Below are 18,234 nucleotides of genomic sequence, written 5' to 3'. Positions count from 1 at the left end.
TCAAATATTATCTACGGAATCTACATAAACTCAACAAGTTTTTTATAGAAACTGATAAGCTGATTCTAAAGTGAATATGGAAATATAAAGGACTTAGAAGAGGCTTCCACTACCTGATTTCAGGACTTATTGTAAAACTATACTAATTGAGACAGGGTGGTATTAACATTAAGATAGATATATTCATCAATGAAACAGAAGAGAGTGTAAAAATGAATCCACATATGTACAGTCAAGTGATTTTTGAAAAGGAAAACAATTCAAAGACAGTATTTTCAAAAAATGATAAAAGAGTAATTAGATATCCTTATTTAAAAAAATGAACTTCAACTCATATGTCACACCATACACAAAAATTAATTTGAAATGAATCATAGACTTAAATATAAAAGCTAAAACTCTGAAACTTCTGAACAAAAACATAGAAAATTCTCAACATCCTTGAAGAAGGCCAAGATTTCTTAGGGCACAAAAAGCACTAACCATGGGAAAAAAATGGATAAAATGAACTTAATCAAAATTAAAACCTTTTGATCTTCAAAATAAATGAGTAACTGATATCCAATTCTGCTACTCATTATGCATTTTTCAAAATTTCATATAACCAAATAATGAAGATGAATTTTGAAATGGACATGTTAAAATGAACATGCCTCCGCTTTTTGAATCTAGCTATACCTTCTATGAAATTACAAAGAAATGGAGGCAACTAAGATGTATACTTATCATACACTAACCCAACTTACCAATAGGGCAAAGGGTACCAACCCACAAATTATATAGCTAAGGCACTGGCTCTTTTGGCACAGGAACAACCTGTCCCAAGCTAGGAGACTGACTGCAGGTCAATGGAAAGTGTTACCTAGGCAAAAAATTATCAAGAGAATGAAGGAACTCTAGCAAAAGTAATAGGGATAGAAAATCAGAACTCTTTGGTTTATAATAACAAAGGCTAGATGTTTATAAAATCATTAAAAGTTTTGAAAAGTTTTGATAGCTTTCCAATCTATACATATACTTGTTCACTATATCTTACAGTAAATTAGGAGGTACCCTCCTTGAAGTGTTAAAAACAATATTCAGGGCAAAGAAAAGGAATTAGAATTCTGTTTAGCTATGATAAACTCAAAAAACTTGTCCAGGGAGTTTTATAAACTGACTTGTATAAGAGTTTACATAATTAAGTTAGAATTAAGAATTTACATAAAGTTCCATAACAGGTAACTTTAAGGAAAGTTACAAATATTTGTTTATATATAAGACTTTCTGACTTGCTCTCCTGAAGTTCAATAAGTTCAACTTAATAAAACTTAACATAAAATATTACGTTAAAATTAGGCATTATTGTAGAATTAAAATGGATTGTTTTCTCTGAAGGTAATTTTGAGTTATTAAAATTTAAAATTTATATATCCTTTGACCCAGAAATTCCCACTTCTAGGAATTTATTCGTCAGATAGATAAATGTATAAAAAGAAATATATACAAGTATTTTATTTGCACATGAAAACGTGCTCAACACCATTAGTCATTAGGGAAATGAAAATTAAAGTGACAGTGACATAACCCTATGCAACCTATTAGAATGTAGATAATTTTTTATAATAGCAATTATTTATAATAGTAAAAGACTGCAAACAACCTAAATGTTCCACAAGAGTTGACTAAATCATGGTACATAAATTCAATACAGCCATTATAAAAAAGGAGAGAGCACAAATCTATATGTACTGATACATGACATTCTTCAAGTTATATTGTTAATAAAGAAAAGGCAAAGAATAATGAGTATAGTGTACTCCCATTTAGAAAAACAGGAGGAAGAAGAGAAGGGGATATATCTGTAAATATTTCCATTTGAATAGAAAATCTCTGAAAGGATTCAAATAAAATGTTAATAGTGGGAAAAGCCCTGGAAAGAACTTATTTTTCGCTGTATACCCTTTTTTACTATGTCTATATGTAACTGTATGTATGTGTATAGACAAAACTTTATGTAAAATGTGTTAAAATTTATCTATCTATATATGAATAGATGGATATGGACTCTATTGAAAGTCATTTTAAAGTTTTCCAATCTATACATTTAAAGTACTAAGTTATTCATAGCAGCAAAAAAATGAATGTCCATCAATAAGGAAATAGTTTTAAAAAGTGTGGAATCTATCATCATTTAGCGATACTTGAAGCCCAACTATGCAGATATGTATTCCAGTGTATTCACTATAATGTCACTTGTAACCATGAAAAAATAAAGTTGACCTAAATGTCAATCAATAAAGGTACATCTACATCATTCCATGCAGTTAGAATGTCATAAAATACTATAGATTGGAAAAATTAAGTTTTAAAATTTTCATTTTTGTAAAGAAGAAAACTAAATTATGTATATTTTTAAAATTTCTACACATCTGAATTTCCTAATTCAACATATGTACATCTAAACATATACTCTCCTAAGTGGAAAATAAGGGTCTGGAAGAAGCATCAAACTGTTAACAGTTGGTTACATGGAAAGGAGGAGCTGGGGGGAAGGTCTAGGAATGTCCGTATTTTATTTGAAAAAATATTATACTGTTTGACTTAGACAAACAACATAACAAGTGTCAACATTTTTGTAATTAAGGGGAAAAGAACTCTTTAAAAAATTGTTAAGATATAGTGTACCCAATTAAAATGATACAAATATCTCAAAGTATCTCCCTGAAGATACTTATTAACTACAAAGGGAAAAGATAGTAATTATAAAATAGAGAAACCCTACTAATACCATGTTAATGAAGTGATTTAAATAAATATCACCACAGTAAAAAGAAATATTGATATCAAGAATCCTTTAATATGATGCACTGAGAAAAATATGGTACCATTTCTTTGTGTGTACTACTCTTGCCAAAAATGTATAATTTCATTCCAATCAAGAGAAAACATCAAACCCAAATTGAGGAACATTGTACAAAATAACTGCTCAACACTCTTCAAATGTCAAAGTCATCAAAAATAAGGAAAGACCATGACACTGTTAAAAACTGGAAAGGACTAAAGAGAATTGATACATTGTTACAGACTGGAAGAGACAAAGGAGAAATAACTAAATGCAGTGTGGGACTGTAACAGAAAGAGGACATTAGTAGGAAAACTGGTAAAATTAAAATAAGAACTGTAGTTTAGTTAGTATCAATATTAATTTCCTGCCCCTAATAATTGCAGTATGGTTATGTAAGATGTTAACATTAGGGGATAGAGGCGTGAGGGATAAGAGAACTGTTTGCACTATTTTTGCAAGTTTTTTGTTAAGTCTATAATGTGTTCTAAATAAAAAGTTTAAAAAAACTGACATAGAAGATGCTTATTTACTAATATGGAAAGGCATTAATAACATACAGTTCAGTAAAGCAGTTTACAAAGCAGTATGTATAAAATCTCATTCTGGTTAAATATTATACGTATTTACATGGGGAAAAAATCAAGAGGAATATATATCAAAATGTTAACAGTGGTGGGTAGAGAGATTTTAGCATATTTTCATGGAATATATTTGCTTATCTAATGTGAATAACATCCTTACAGTGATTTCATATTTTGGGGGTAACTTTTTTATTATACAATTAAAAATATTTTATTTAAATCTTTTTTTAAAAACTATGTCTTCCAGTATTCTAATTCCAACTTCTCTAGGGTACTCACAAACCAGTAACTTGTTTTCTCCACATATCTGGCAACAACTTTAACCAACAGATATATAATATCTAATGATCTATGGTATACCCAAGGTTCTTTTCTTCAAACAGCACTAAATGAAAAAAAAAAAAATCTGTATATTCAGTGCTATATAACAAACAAAAAACTTTTCTGTTCTACCTAATTATGGAAGGCATAGAAATAGTTCTTTTCAGGAGAAACTTGAGAGTCAAAACCTAAGAAAGCCAAAAACCTAAGGGACCTTCTGGTTCAAGCCCCTCATTGTAGAGATGAGAAAACTGAATCACAGGAAAGAAGTAAATTGGCTTGCCCAAGATCCAATATGCAATTAGTATCAGAGTCAGGAACAGAACTTAGGTATCCTAACTCCTAGAGTTCAGTGCTCATACTATTTAACCAAATATAAACATACATTTCTTTCAAATTTACCCTTAAGATTTGTTCATTTTCACTTTATTACTAAAACAAAACATAAAACAAAGCTTTGCCTTATTTTTAATTTTTTCCTCCAGATGAAGCCTCTTAGCTAACAACTGCCTAACATTCCTGGATACTACTAAAAATTATATCTGTCATTACATGTGTGAAGAACTGATAGTTTAAAATGTTATCTTTATACTAGTTGGTTGATTTGGGCAGAATGTCTGGGTGTTAATAGCTTAAATGCCCTTTCCACTGATCTTACCAGTAGCTCTTTGTCCTTCCATCGCCACCCCACCTTGACTATTCCGCAAGGTCTATTTATTTAGCTCAAGGCTCACCTCCCTGAACATTGCACTGATCAGTCTAAGAAAATTTCTCTTCCCATAACATCAATATGAAGGAGGTACTCATACAGTACCTATACTTCTGCCAGATAGTATTAGTTACCTTTAAATGTGTACATATAGCACATCTAGTACCTTCAACCAGATTGTCAGCTCCCTGAGGGAAGGACCTTTGCCTTCCACATTCCTGTATTCCCACAGGCCTAACACAAATACTTAACAATAGTCCTCAATCACTGATGAATGTTATAGAATTCCAGCCAGAGAAAACAAAGTAAATGTTGATGACATTAAGCTTTCTAAAACTTTGTTTATAGAATTTGTATAGGAGATAAAATACAATTATACTCTTTCACAAAATTATTCCTAGATGATTGCCACAACCACAAAAAAAATTTTTTTTTAATTAAAACTTCTCTTTTTTTTCAAGATAAGAAAAACCACACAGATACATTTTACTGGGTGACATGTTCAGGAACTGTTGGTGATTGAAGCAGGTTGCTTTTCTTCTGCTTGGTTGCTTTTCGTTTTCCTCAATTTGAGACAAGAATAAAATTAAGAATTTTTAGTATCAATATCCAGAAAAACAAAATACTTTTTTCCAGCATTTGGAGTTAAGAGAAGGCTTTCCTTATTGTTCTCTGAAAACAAGTTCTCACAGCATTTAAATTTCCAAACATTCCAAACATTTCCCTCATCCCCAGGGACTTGGATGCCTGTTTGGGAACATCATTCTGAAAAAGAAATTTACTTTAAGTATAGTGTATAATTCTCTTTCTAATTCTTCTGTTTTAAAAAGTGGTAACAAAATCTGGAAGCTCTAGAATTGGTCATAACAAGTACTGGATTAGTAATTGGAGCATCTTTAGGCACCAAGAAATCTTTAGGTTACCCCACAGGGAAATCCTATATATAATGCATCTGATAGTTAGCTCCCTAAGTCTGTCTGAACACTTCCTCTCAGCCAACTTCCATTCTTACAGCTCACAATTAAACCCAAAACTACTTTCCTGTAACTTTTATCCTATGCTGCCTGAAATAATCCAATATAATTTACTCTGCTCTTTCACCCAAAATCCTTTCAAATAAATTAAGATAACCATTTTATCTCTCATTAGTCTCTTCATTCTGGAGCTAAACTGGAACATAGAAACTAAAGAAATTTGGCCATCCCTAAATGATATGGTATCCAGACCATCTCCATCTGATACTCTTTTATAGAACATATACAATATGCCTCCATACAGGGAAATAGAACTATTTATTACCTTCCTTATCCAGGGCACTAAATTGTTTTAAAAGATCACATTCTTTTTTTGGCAGCCATATCCCTTTATGACTTAGTGAGCTGTAAACAACTAAAACCTTTATATCAATCACACATAAGAGACCTAGTCCTATATACAAATGATTCTAGGTATAAGGCTTTACTTTCATCCCAATTGTTTTACCTTATTAGTTTCAATGCAATATTCAGCCTAAGATTTGTTTTGTCCTCTAATAAATTTGTTATCCCTGCCAGCCTTGTGTTTGTAAGTATGATAAGAAAGCCTACTATGTCTTCATGGCATTGATAAAATAGGCTGGGTCAAATATAGAGTCATGTGACAGACAAGGCCCCTCTCTTTTCTTTCCTGTTAAAATATATAAACATGTGTCAGAATTTGGCTTTGAAAACATCCTTTCCTTCCTAAATCATTCTCTTCCTTTTTCTCCTCTGACCATAGGTTCGTGCTTCAATTTTCTAAACTTTCCTTGAAGTATTTGGATGAATGAAATCTGCTTTCCTAAACTCGGGGATACATATCTCTTTTTACTGTATTGAATATATATTTGCAAACAAACTAAAGTACTTTAGTTGCAGACAATTAAAATCCTTAGATCAATCCTTAGACTACAAGGCAGAGTATGTGTGTACAAAAAAAAAAGGATAAATTAATACATTTTTCTTTCTGTGGCTAAAGTTATTTCTAGCTTTCCCATAAATACCAAAAGTTCAAAGGCATTTTCAAAGGTAGTCCAAAAAGACGTATTAAGTGGTTATAGCCCTACTCTTCCAAACAAGTCGAGTAAACTTTGTTCTGAAGAATGGCATTAAGTAAACTATTAGAAGGTGAATTACATTCAAGTGATTAACAGTAGACTCCATCTGGACAGGGCCTATGTCATTTCCGGATAGTAAGTAGGCACTTTGGTGAGTATAATAACTCTTCTGGAGTCTTTCAGTAACATTTATTTAGTACAGCATATTTCCATAAGCACTTAGCTTATTACAGTGGTGTAACTTAACATTAAAAAAAAAAAAAAAGGCTGTACCAAATGCTTTTAAAAACCAAACTCATCAAATAACTACAGTTTCTTCAACAGGAGGCACGTTAACTCAAAATACCTTAGAACACATAGGAGTTCATAATAAATCATCTGAGACTAAAGAGGTCTTAATATTTTGTCTTAAGCCATCTAAGACAATGGGTTAAAAACTTTAAAAAAACTTTCGCAGAGCATAGCATACGATTAACACATTTAAAGAAATGGGTAAAATGATGGCAAGGGAAATCTGAGGTAACCCGCAAAGCCAGCACACATGAAGGATGTGCAGGATACTGCACAGGTTCATCCTGTGTCATTGATTTGTATACATACCTAACTAGACAGACTCTCTGCATAGTACTGAGGACAAAAACCTCTTTACTTGCAGGACGATGTGTTATTAAACGTAAGCAGTCAGTCTCCAGCACCAATTCATCTACACTGTTACTACTCTTCCTTAGCTTCTTACAGATAGTGAGACAGAATCTGTCACTCTGATTTGCAGTTGTAAAACCTAACTTCATATCTGACGCAACAGAATTTGGTAATGAAAACCAGAATTTTTCCTAGCTGCTTACAACAGAAATTGGGAGATGATGAGGAAAAAACAACAGGAACTAGGCCCTGCTATAATCTGGTGACAAAGCACTTTAGTTAGGACTCAAGAGACCTTGGTTTTCATCCTAGTTTTCTCACTCTCAGTGTGTCCTTACTACAAAAAGCTGTGCTCTGGTCTAAAATGATATAGATTCAAATTTCTAAAGAAAATCACCTCCACTGAAATTAGCACATAACTTCTCACTCCTTCCTCTTTATCTCAGTATTTTAGAGTTAACTATCAAAAAGATTATATTGCCTTTTAAAGATCCCCTACACATATGAGATTGTAGATATTTTCATTGTTTCTCCTTGATTTTCATGATTATTGTGCGAACGAAAAAATATTAAACTTTTAAAAAAACTAAAATCTCCCCATTTGGGTATAAGATAACTTTGGAGAGATATGGAAATGTTCTATATGCTGATTTGGTGGTAGTTACACAGGTATATACATTTGTCAAAACTAATCAACCAAATGCTTAAAATGGATGATTCTTATTATACATAAATTATACCTCAATGATGTTTTTAAAATCCTCCCTGTTCAATTTAAACTCTTTAGCCTTATTATCTCTTAACCTCCTCAATTCCTATTGCCTCCACCTCCACTTTACCTTAGCGGATGTCTCCTCATTTTCTTTCATTCATACATTCAATAAAAATTTTGAAGCAACATATTAAGTGCTAGAGATAAAGATGTGAACAGGAAACAGTTCATACCATCGAAGAGTTTACTGTCTAAAAGAAAAGACAGACAGCAATGCTAAGTATAGCCTAAGACATGCCACATAGGACAAAAGTATGAAAGGGGTACACAGGAACACACAAAGGCACATCTCACCTAGCTCTACCATCACAAACACCTGATGTGCATCCATGTTCTAACATTCCAAAATTCCCCTTTCTGACCATAACATTCAGTCCTTCCACTTATGTCAACATCATAACCTTCAATACCTCAAATCCCACCAATTCCCTTGGCTTTTCTTATCTCCCTGTTCAGCCTGGACTCCAAGGTTAACTGTTACCTTAATATGCTCCCTCATTCTCTCCTCTCTCGCTCTATCCACATCCTCCCTCCCCCAATCACTACCAACCTTGCTAAAAGAAATCACTGATGTTGATCCTCAGTTATTCATTAAGAGTATGTAAATTGTCTGCTGTATCAGTGCATACTGGGATATATCAGTGACAAGTCTGACATGATCCTTGCCTTCATGGAGCTTACATTCTGGTAGGAGAAAGACATTAAAACAAGTAAATAAAGACAATATAATAATCACATATTGTAATAAGTGCAGTAAAAGAAATAAACAGGATGCTTGCTCTGACAAAGAATACAAGAACCCTATCTCTTAAACAAGATAAATATCAAAAAAAAAAAAAAAAAAGCAGAAGAAAACACTCTAGGAAAAACAAAACAGCAAACAAAGGCACAGGCCCTGAAGCAAGATAGAGTGTGGGATTGTTTTAGAAGATAACAGGTCAGGGTGGCTAAAACTGAATGAGGAGAAAGTAACAATACGTGAGGGGAGATGTAGAGGCCAGATCGGGCAGGGTAATGAATGACTTGTAATGAGTTTAGATTTTATTCCAAGTACAATGGGAAACCACTGAAGAATTTAGGCAGGAAATTGGCATTATGTGATTTGGTTTTAAAGATTACTATGGTTGCTATGAGGAGAATGAACTGGAAGAGGACAAAATGGAAGCAGAGACCAGTTAAGAAGCCACTGCAGTTGCCTAGGTAACAGATGGTGGCTAGGACTGGAGAAGTAGAGTGGAGACAGAGATTTGTTTGTGTTCAAGAGCTATTACGGAAGTGTCATCACTGAGACAGGGATAAAAAAACTCTTGCTCTGCCTCTCTCTCTCCCCAAACCAGGTCTTTCCTCTTAGTATATGACACAACCACAGCCTTGAATGATTAAGCCAAAAAGTGGAAATCCAGATGTCATGTTTCTTCCCTTTTCATGCCTAATCCAAAAGCAAATCTTTTTGCTTCTACCATCCAGTGACCTCTCTAGTACAAGCCACCAACGATATGACTTGGGTTACTGCAGTAGCTTCCTAATTGCTCCCCCTGTTTGAAACACTTATCAGACATCCAAGTGGATATGTCAAGTAGGCAGTTGAATTTCTGATTCTGGAACTCAGAAGTGAAATGACCTAGACATATAAATTTGGGAACTGAACACAGACAGATGGTATTTAAAGCCACAGGACTGAACAAAATCACGTAGACAAAGGATGTTGACAGGAAAAAGAAAAGAGCTTTGTACCGTGCCAGGAGAAATCTTCTGAGATGGACTTTAGAAGATCCAGTCAAAGACAGAAGGTCAAAGTTCTGTCAGACCATTCCATATACTGTCTGATTCCCAATTTTTCTCAGTCCTCCTCTTCCTATACCCAATAAACTACCCTCTCCTAGAAACTACACCCTATGACACTGTACGACTCTCATATTCTATGGGCTTGGCTATTCCCTTTCTAGGACCTTCCCTGGTTCTTCCTCCATCTTCTGCCGCTGAAATTCAATCATTTGTCTCTCCTCCCTCCCTCCATGTGTGTGTGTCTCTCTCTGTATACACATACATACATACATATATATACACACACAGACACACACACACTCACTCTTTCTTCTTCAAAGATCTTATCCATTACTACAACCTCAACTGTCAACTCTATACTGAGAACTTCCAAATGCCTAGCTAAGTCTTATTCAAAGTGTGGCCCACAGACCAGGACTTCAGAATCAGCAGAGGATGCTTGTGAAAATGCAAATTCTTGGACCCCACCCCAGACCTACAAAATCAATTCCCCTAATTACTCTTAAGCAATGACTTTTATAAATGTCCAATAATTCATACCTATTATTTCACCCTACTTGCATGTTAGGTGACGTTAGGAATTTGAGAGCCTTCACAGTTGTTGATAGAAGTATGACAGAAAAATGACCTGGAGACTTAAAAGGAAGTTTGATTTAAGGATAGCAGAAACTATAACCAGGAACGAGACTCTAGTGAAGTTGGTAAGACTTCTTAAACCTCTGTAACTGTCCCATATTTATTATTTTTGTTTTCCTTGCCTCTCAATAGTGATTTAAAATACAAATCATTCAAATATTAAAGATTCTCTGAGTTTGTTTTGCTTAACAGCAAAGAAAAAGTAAACTGGAAAGCCAGCATCTTACTCCACTGTCAGGAAGTTGGTAGCTTAAAAAGAAGACGAGAGTAGGATGATATCTGGGGTCCTCAAGTAGATAGAGGAATCCAAGCCAAAAAAAAAAGTGATCATGAGGCTAACAGTCACAGGTCTTCATCCACTTACATCACCCTATCTTGTATTAAAATTATTTGAGCACTTGTCTTATCTGTGTCGCTGGACTGTGAGTTCCCTGAGGCTATTACACTTCTCTTAGCATCTATCTACTACTTTGCAAAACTGAAAGCCTTACCCAACGAAATTTATTATTTCTTGAAATGAAGAGTCTGCAACATAATTGTAGCTTGACTCCTATACCATTATCTCCAATCCCAAGTAAGTGATATCCAGATTGATGAGGTTTTACTGTACCACCTTGAGAGAATTAATATATCAAAGCTTTAAACAAACTCCATCCAACTCTGGCAATACAAAATTACAATAACACTTCTGCCCACAGCGCAGTTTTCTCCACTCCTTCAAAGATGTATAAAGCACAAGCTACCATTAAGACCAGATGTTTCAGCTGCTTCTAAACTTTCCCTATCTTCTCATTTCTTATCTCAAATAGTGAAGTGAGGTTGCCTTACTATTTGGGGTAGACGGCTGCAAGCACTGCCCTAGCTGGTGGCCAAACCCTTATTCCAACTCCCTCTCCACCTGGTTTCTATCTCCCAGTCAGTCTCACCAGTCCCTGGGGCCAACTCATTTCTGGAGCTCACTCTGCTCTCTCATAAAACAATGCAAGGTTAAAATACTTCAAGAATGCTTTTATCAAAACTACAAACCAAAGGAACTCCAGTAAGAGGTGTATATCCTACACTCTTCTATATGCAAGAATAAAGATAAACTAATGAAACTCAACATCATGCAGTGATCAATATTTGAATATTTCCTATATATCTCCCCACTAAGATGCCCAGGGACATCCAGAATATTACCTAATGTTATCTACTTCTTATCCTCCTCAGCCAGCTTTCTCCCTGTAGCCAGACAATTGACTCCAATTTGCTATCTCTGTCTTCCTATTCTTTCAAAATGCAAGGACAACATACAGATTCCGGTATTAATTAATGGTATCACTAACTTGAAATGTCTGGAAGTCTCTTCTTCACCTTTAAAAAGCAGCGACAGATGACAGGTTCCTCCACTGAGAATTAGGCCTGGGTTCTCAAGATACTAGAATGAAGGACATAATTCCCACACCCCATACCTTGACATGAGTTGACAGTGGCAGCACACCCTGACACTATCAGGCTCCAGCCAGCTATGCAATACAACACTTGGTGCTGAGACCCGTACTCCCATCGTCAAGGAGGGGGGTTAGCACTGCGTCTCTCGGAAAATGGCTCTTCCTCCAACCCCGCCTCAGCCCCCACACCAGACCATCTAACATCACCGGCTCTTTCTACTTCGGGATAGAGACATGCTTGAGCCCGTCACCACTAATAAATGACAAAATCATTATACTCCATAGACTTGGCCGGCAGGAATGTGGGTGATGACTAACTTTTTTATTTGGTGGCTTCCTTCCAGATCAATCCATACGACACCCCCTCCCTAGAGCCGCCATAAGGGGAAAAACCCCACATCCTACTGAGCGCGGCAGGGAGGGGCTAGGGGGTACAAAAGGAACTTGCCCAGAAGGACTTACAGACGCCAGTCGCTGAGGGGTCTGGGGCAACTCCGGGCTGACTTCCATCCTCTCCGAACCCCCAGCCTCCTCGTCCGCCATCTTGAGGGAAACTGACGCTCGCAGTTGCAGACCCCCGGCCGGAGACAAGCGGAAACCTGTAGCCGGTCCAAGAGACGAGGGACGACACTTTTACGACGGCCCCTGAAGTCGAATTTGACGCAGACTCGAGCAGCGGCTTCCGGTCCATTTCCCGGAAGCAAGTGTTACGGCCTGTAGGGTTTTACTTCCGTAGTTCTTAGTCATAGTGCTTGGTGGGTGACTCCTTGTATATCTGGTTTCGGTTCTGGGAACTGTTGTGTCTAGAAGGTAAAAAGCAAATTCAGCGTCCATTATAAAAGGAAGAAAACTGTCAGGGGCTAAGTGAGAACCCGTTCTGGGTCTTTTGGTGTGGGTGTCTAGTGTCTCTCAACGTACCTGCAGTGGTTCCCCAGAGCCCACAAAATGAAAAAGCTCTGAAAACTATTCCATCTTTAGAAGTGTAGCCCGTGAGCACTTGCACATGCGCACAATAACACTCGGGCCGCATTTCTTTTGGGGGGTGGTAGTGAAGAAATATCGAAAAATTGGAAACCTGGTCATTCATCAGTAGAAGGAAGACAGAATAAACATGTTAATCCGCATCATGTAACACCATGCAGCTCTTTAAAAAGAATAAGGTAGAGCTTATGAAAAGGTAAAGATAAGTGAGGGAAAAACAACAATCAAGTTGCCACAAACTATATATTTACACTTACATTTAAATACGAAGGAAACAGTCAAAGGGAAGAGACTAAACCAATAGTAAACTCTGAGGACGAGGAGAATAAGGTGGTCAAGAACTACTTTAACTTCATCTGTATTGTTTTAAATTGCTTACAAAACATCATTTAAACATGTATTTTTAACAAAGGAAAAAATAATAAAACAACACTTGGGAAATAATAGTTAACCAGGAATAGATTAAGTCGGATCTTTACCTCAAAATATATCAAAATAACAATGAATTTAAGAGTATACTAAAAAAAGTAAAGAAGTAAATATTTGTATAATATTGGGATGAGAGGGCTTTTTAAAACATGAAAGGCAGAAAATATAAAAAGATTTATATGTAATTTCATTAAAATTTAAAACATTAACACAAATCTAAAAAACTAGAATATAAATATTTGCAGCATATATGACAGACTAAAAGATAAAATCCCAAAGAAGACTATATACTAAGAAAAATGGGCAAAATTCATAAATATTTAACTTACTGATTTTTATAAATACATGAAAAACTAGTTTTGACTAGCAAACAAATGCAAATTAAAAATAGGGTACCATTTATTGTCTGTAAATTTAGTAAGTTTTTCCTAAAAATAATAACCATTGTTGGTAACCTGGAAGGATACTCATTGTTATGTAAAATGCAAGTGTAAGCTGGTAAAACTACTGGAAGGCGATGTGGCAATATTCAGAAGCCATTCTTTAAAAATGCATATTCCTCGGCAATTCTATTTGTAAGGCTGTATCCTAGAGAAATAATTCAGGATGCAAGTGAAATTTTAACTATATCATTATTGGTAGTGGAGAAAAATTAGAAAGAACTCAGATGTCCAACAATAAAGGACAGTGGCCAAATAAACTATGGTCACTCATACAATGTAATACTCTGCAGTTATTAAAAATATCGTAGAACAGTGATTCTCAAAGTGTGGTCCATAGATCCCCTGTGAGTTTCCAAGACTCAGAAAGACTGAAATAAAACTTTATAGTAATACAAAGTAATAGCGATACAAAGTAGTAATGTACCTTTTTTTCTTTTAATTATGTTGGTGTTTGTACTTACTGGCGTAGAAGTCATAATGGGTGAAACTGCTGGTGTCTTAGCACAAAATCAAGGCAGTGGCAGCAAACTAGTCACCAAAGTGAGACTAGAGGTAGTTTGTTCACCATCATGCTCTTGAAGTTAAAAGAAAAGGAGGAGGAAAAGGTTGTTTCCCTAAAGGAGTAAAAATTATTAATGTCATCAAATCTCAAACTGTGAGTCTTAAAAATTCCATACGATGCAATGAGAAGCATATGTAAAGCTTTACTGCTGTGTACAAAAGTATGATGGTTGACTTGAGCAGAAACACTTCTGTGACTGAGTTGCTAGCTGTACCAGCCACTTTTTTTATGGAATACCATTTTTAAAAGAACAATTGACAAATACCCTACGGTTATTCAGACTTAGGTATTTGGCAGGCATTTTCTTAAATACGAACAATAAATTTTCTCTTCAAAGAAAACGCTTTTGTTGTCTATGAAAGAGTTTGAGCTTTCAAGTGAACATTTTGTGGAGAACTCGTTTCTGCCACTATAAGTTTGACAAAGTCCTAATGAAATTGGTTGTGGTATTAACATGTGATTTTTGGAGGGGGAAATATTTTATAATGAAATGTGTTGACATTGGGAAGACTTGTTTAACTCAATAAACCAATATTTTCCAAATCACAAATTTAGGGTGTTATAAAACCAAACATGCGTAAAAGATCCTTTCACATTGCTAAATAGATCAATAAATTTTAATGTTAGAGAGTACAAAAATTTCACTGATGGGGTTTCAGATTCCACATGGAAGTAATCTTTAAGATTTTACTATTTGCCCAGTTCTGGTGTAGTTTTAAAGAGGAATATCTACTATCTGTAGTTTCAAAGAGGAGTATCTACTATCTGAAAACGCTATTAAAGAACTCTTCCCTTTTCCAACTATGTATCTGTGCGAGGCCAGATTTTCTTCATATACTTCAACTGAAGCATAATATATAGGTTGAATGCAGAAGCAGATATGAGAACTCAGTTGTCTTCTATTAAGCTAGACATTAAAGAGATTTGCAAAAATGTAAAACATTGCCACATTTTTCACTTTCTTTTTGTTTTAGAAAACTAATTTTTTACTTTAAAATGTTATTTATGTTAACATACGTTGGGTTTATAATTGTTATTTTAAACAAATTGATTTAAATTTTTTTCTGCTTTTGTTTCTAATGCAGTAAATAACAATAGATATAACTCACATAAAAAGAAGATCTTTGAGGGCTCCAATAATTTTTAAGAGTATAAAAAGAATCCTGAGACCATGTAATTTAAGAGCTGCTATTGTAGAGATATTCTTATTGACTTTGGAAGATAGTCATTATATATTATTGGGTGGAAAAAGCAAGTCACTAAAACAGTATGATTCTATTTTTGCTTATCCCTAGGTTGCAGAATCATGAAAATTTTTTTCTACTTTCTACATAACTGCATTTTCTGGTTTTTCTTACAATAAGTATTTATTACTTGTATTAAATGTTTTTTTTAATCTACCCGTTTTTTAAGATAGATAAAATAACTGGTGGGTGGATGGATGGATGGATGGATGGATGATAGATAGATAGATAGATAGATAGATAGATAGATAGATAGATAGATAGATAGATAGATACTCAATCTATCCAGCTCAAAAAGCCTCCTTGATAATGGCATCCTTGATCTAGCCAGATGTGGTGGGATCTTTCCTTCCTCTGGGAGAAACTAGTAGCTGCATACCTAGCCTCTGGGATCAAACTTTCTGGATTTGAATTTCTTTTACATAACCACTGATGGTTATGTAACCTTACCGAATAACTTCTCTGAGATTTTGCTTCCTAATCTATAAAATAGATGTGGTAATGAGACCATTTTCCTCAAATAATTGTTGTCAAGGTTAATAAAACTCTCTACCTAAAGCCCTCAATGCCTGGCAGTGTTCAGTAGAATGCCTGATAGTATTCAGGATGGATGTTTTTGTTTTTTGTTTTTCTGACTGTCCTGCATCCAGTGGCACTTTCTCAATTTAGTAGGAGAGAAGGGAAGTCTTTCCATTGCTGGAAGTCTTGTTTCCAGGAGAAAGTGCCCCCAAATATGTGGTTAGAATTCATTCCTTGTTATCCGCAGGCAGCAATGCCCATTCAGACTATTCTTGATAAAAGATAATTTTGCCTCCTGCTTGATCCTCTGCAGTTCATTGGGTTTCTACACTTTGCTTTCTAAGCCTGTCCCCAGCCTCCTGCAGAATCTGTGAGTCCCTGATATTCTTTAAATAGATTTTCTTTTTGCTTAAAATAGCTAGAGGGGGTTTTTATTTTTTGAAACTGAAGGATTCCTAGATGATGCATTAATACTGTCTTTTGTTACAGTTTGTCATGGCCCTACCTTATCTTGCTCTCTAATTTCTTAGTTCCTTGAGTGCAAGAACCAAGACGTATACATAGAAATGTCAACTAACATGTTAAGGACTTTAGAAGCATTTTAAAGAATGACTCTCAAAACAATCCTGTGATGTAGTTCCTATTATCATCATTATGCAGACAAGGAAATTATAGCTTGAATAAGTGAGGTTGCTTGTTTAAAGAACTACAATTACTAAGTGACAAAACCTGGATTCAAAATCTAGGTCTGTCTGGATTTAAAATTTGTGCCTTTAACCACTTCACTCTCCTACTTCCTATAAAGAAATTTTAAGTCTATTTTACTACTTTCTATGTTGTAATGTCTATTGTTAAATAAAAATATTCATCAGGTATTTGGTACACATTTAATATCCTAGTACATTTATATAAGACTTTTTTTTATAGGGTATTAATCAAATAAAATAGATAAAAACATGAATTATCATTGCTCCTTTCTGATTTAGACCAAGGTATGGGTTGGCCTAGTTTAGAACAAGAATATAAGACATACTTCTCTTTTTAATTAGCATTAGTTCACAGTAATCTTTCTGAGTAAATATGCTACATGGCCATTTTGCAGGTGCCATTTTACTGTTCAAAGTATTATTAACAACTAATATACATTAATTAGCTTTCTTGACACCCCTGAATGACGGTTGGAAAAGTCATGCTCAGAATTATGTTTTCCTTAGACTCTTCATTTTGGGGTTTTATTGAAGGTTTTCAACCTTGATTACACATTAGGATCATCTAGAACTTTTTAAAAATTCCAATGTCAGGCCTCAGTCTAGTAATTTTGATTTAATTAGAAAGAAGTGAGACTCGAGTATGTATATGTATGTGTGTGTGTGCTCACACATGTGTGTATTTTTTTTTTTTAATCTCAAGAGATCCTAGTGAGCAATCAAGAGTTGAGAACCCGTGGGTGACTCCATTTCAGCTGACCTCTTTCTCTGGGATATTTTCTTATATGGGATGATAGTAGTGCCTACATGATTCCTCCTCCCTGGAGGAATCCTTGATATCCCTCATCCAGATTAGGGAAGAGCACCCTTCCTAATTAGTCTCCCTATTTCCACTCTCTTGCTCATACTCATCCTCTATTCTCCTACCAGAATTATTCTTAAATATAAATCTGGTCATGTGACTCTTACCTAAATGTATTGATGACTGCTTTATAAAATTTATAAAATTTAATACTTAAGCATGTCATTCAAAGCCCTTAACAATTTAGTTTGAAACAATTTTTGCTATTCTAATCTCCCTTGCCACCCCTCACCTTAAACTATCCATGCTGTATTTCTCACCTATACCATACAGTCTCATACTTCCATGCTTTTGCATAGGTTCATCAGTCCTTTGGCCTAGAGAGCCCCCTTCTCACCCCACACCTCTTTCTATAAAGGATTTATGGTTATTCTTTAGACTCTAAAGATTAGTTTTTATACAACTCCCTCTGAGAAATTTTTGGATTTTCTTATTCTCCAACAGGCAGAATTGTTCCCTTTGTGCTTTCACTGCACATTAAATGGCTCTGGCCTAGCACATGTGTCACTAGAGTTAATTATTTAGATGCCTGTTGAACCTGCTAGACTGTGAGCTTCTTGAGAGCAAGAATTCAGTCTCAGCTTTCTAGCCATAGCTCATAGTGGCTGCCTACCAGATAATGGATGTTCAATATTTCTGGGGGGGAGGGGGAAAACCTAAAATACTACACAGATACAAATTATTGTAATCAAAATTTATAAATGATTCTT

The 18,234-nt window shown here is 35.0% G+C and overlaps 1 protein-coding gene across 2 annotated transcripts in view; it reads right to left on the bottom strand.

Annotated features, from left to right (window-relative positions):
• The window catches only part of UBR1 (ubiquitin protein ligase E3 component n-recognin 1), a 104,812-nt gene extending 92,023 nt beyond the window's left edge, over positions 1-12,789 (bottom strand). The window contains exons 1-2 of one of the 2 annotated variants that reach the window (XM_025038754.1): positions 12,696-12,789; positions 12,240-12,580 (exon numbers count right to left, since the gene is read on the bottom strand). In XM_025038754.1, coding sequence (XP_024894522.1) covers positions 12,240-12,320 — 81 coding nt within the window. In that variant the 5' untranslated portion in view covers positions 12,321-12,580; positions 12,696-12,789. Of the gene's footprint in view, positions 1-12,239; positions 12,581-12,695 lie in introns of those variants that run through there. The other variant, XM_006920448.3, reaches the window with a different exon arrangement.
• Between the last annotated feature and the right edge of the window lie 5,445 nt (positions 12,790-18,234).

Source organism: Pteropus alecto, unplaced genomic scaffold (assembly GCF_000325575.1).
Source record: "Pteropus alecto unplaced genomic scaffold, ASM32557v1 scaffold86, whole genome shotgun sequence".
NCBI lineage: Eukaryota > Metazoa > Chordata > Mammalia > Chiroptera > Pteropodidae > Pteropus > Pteropus alecto.
Note: the sequence above shows the minus strand (reverse complement) of the source record. Positions and strands in the feature narration are given on the sequence as shown.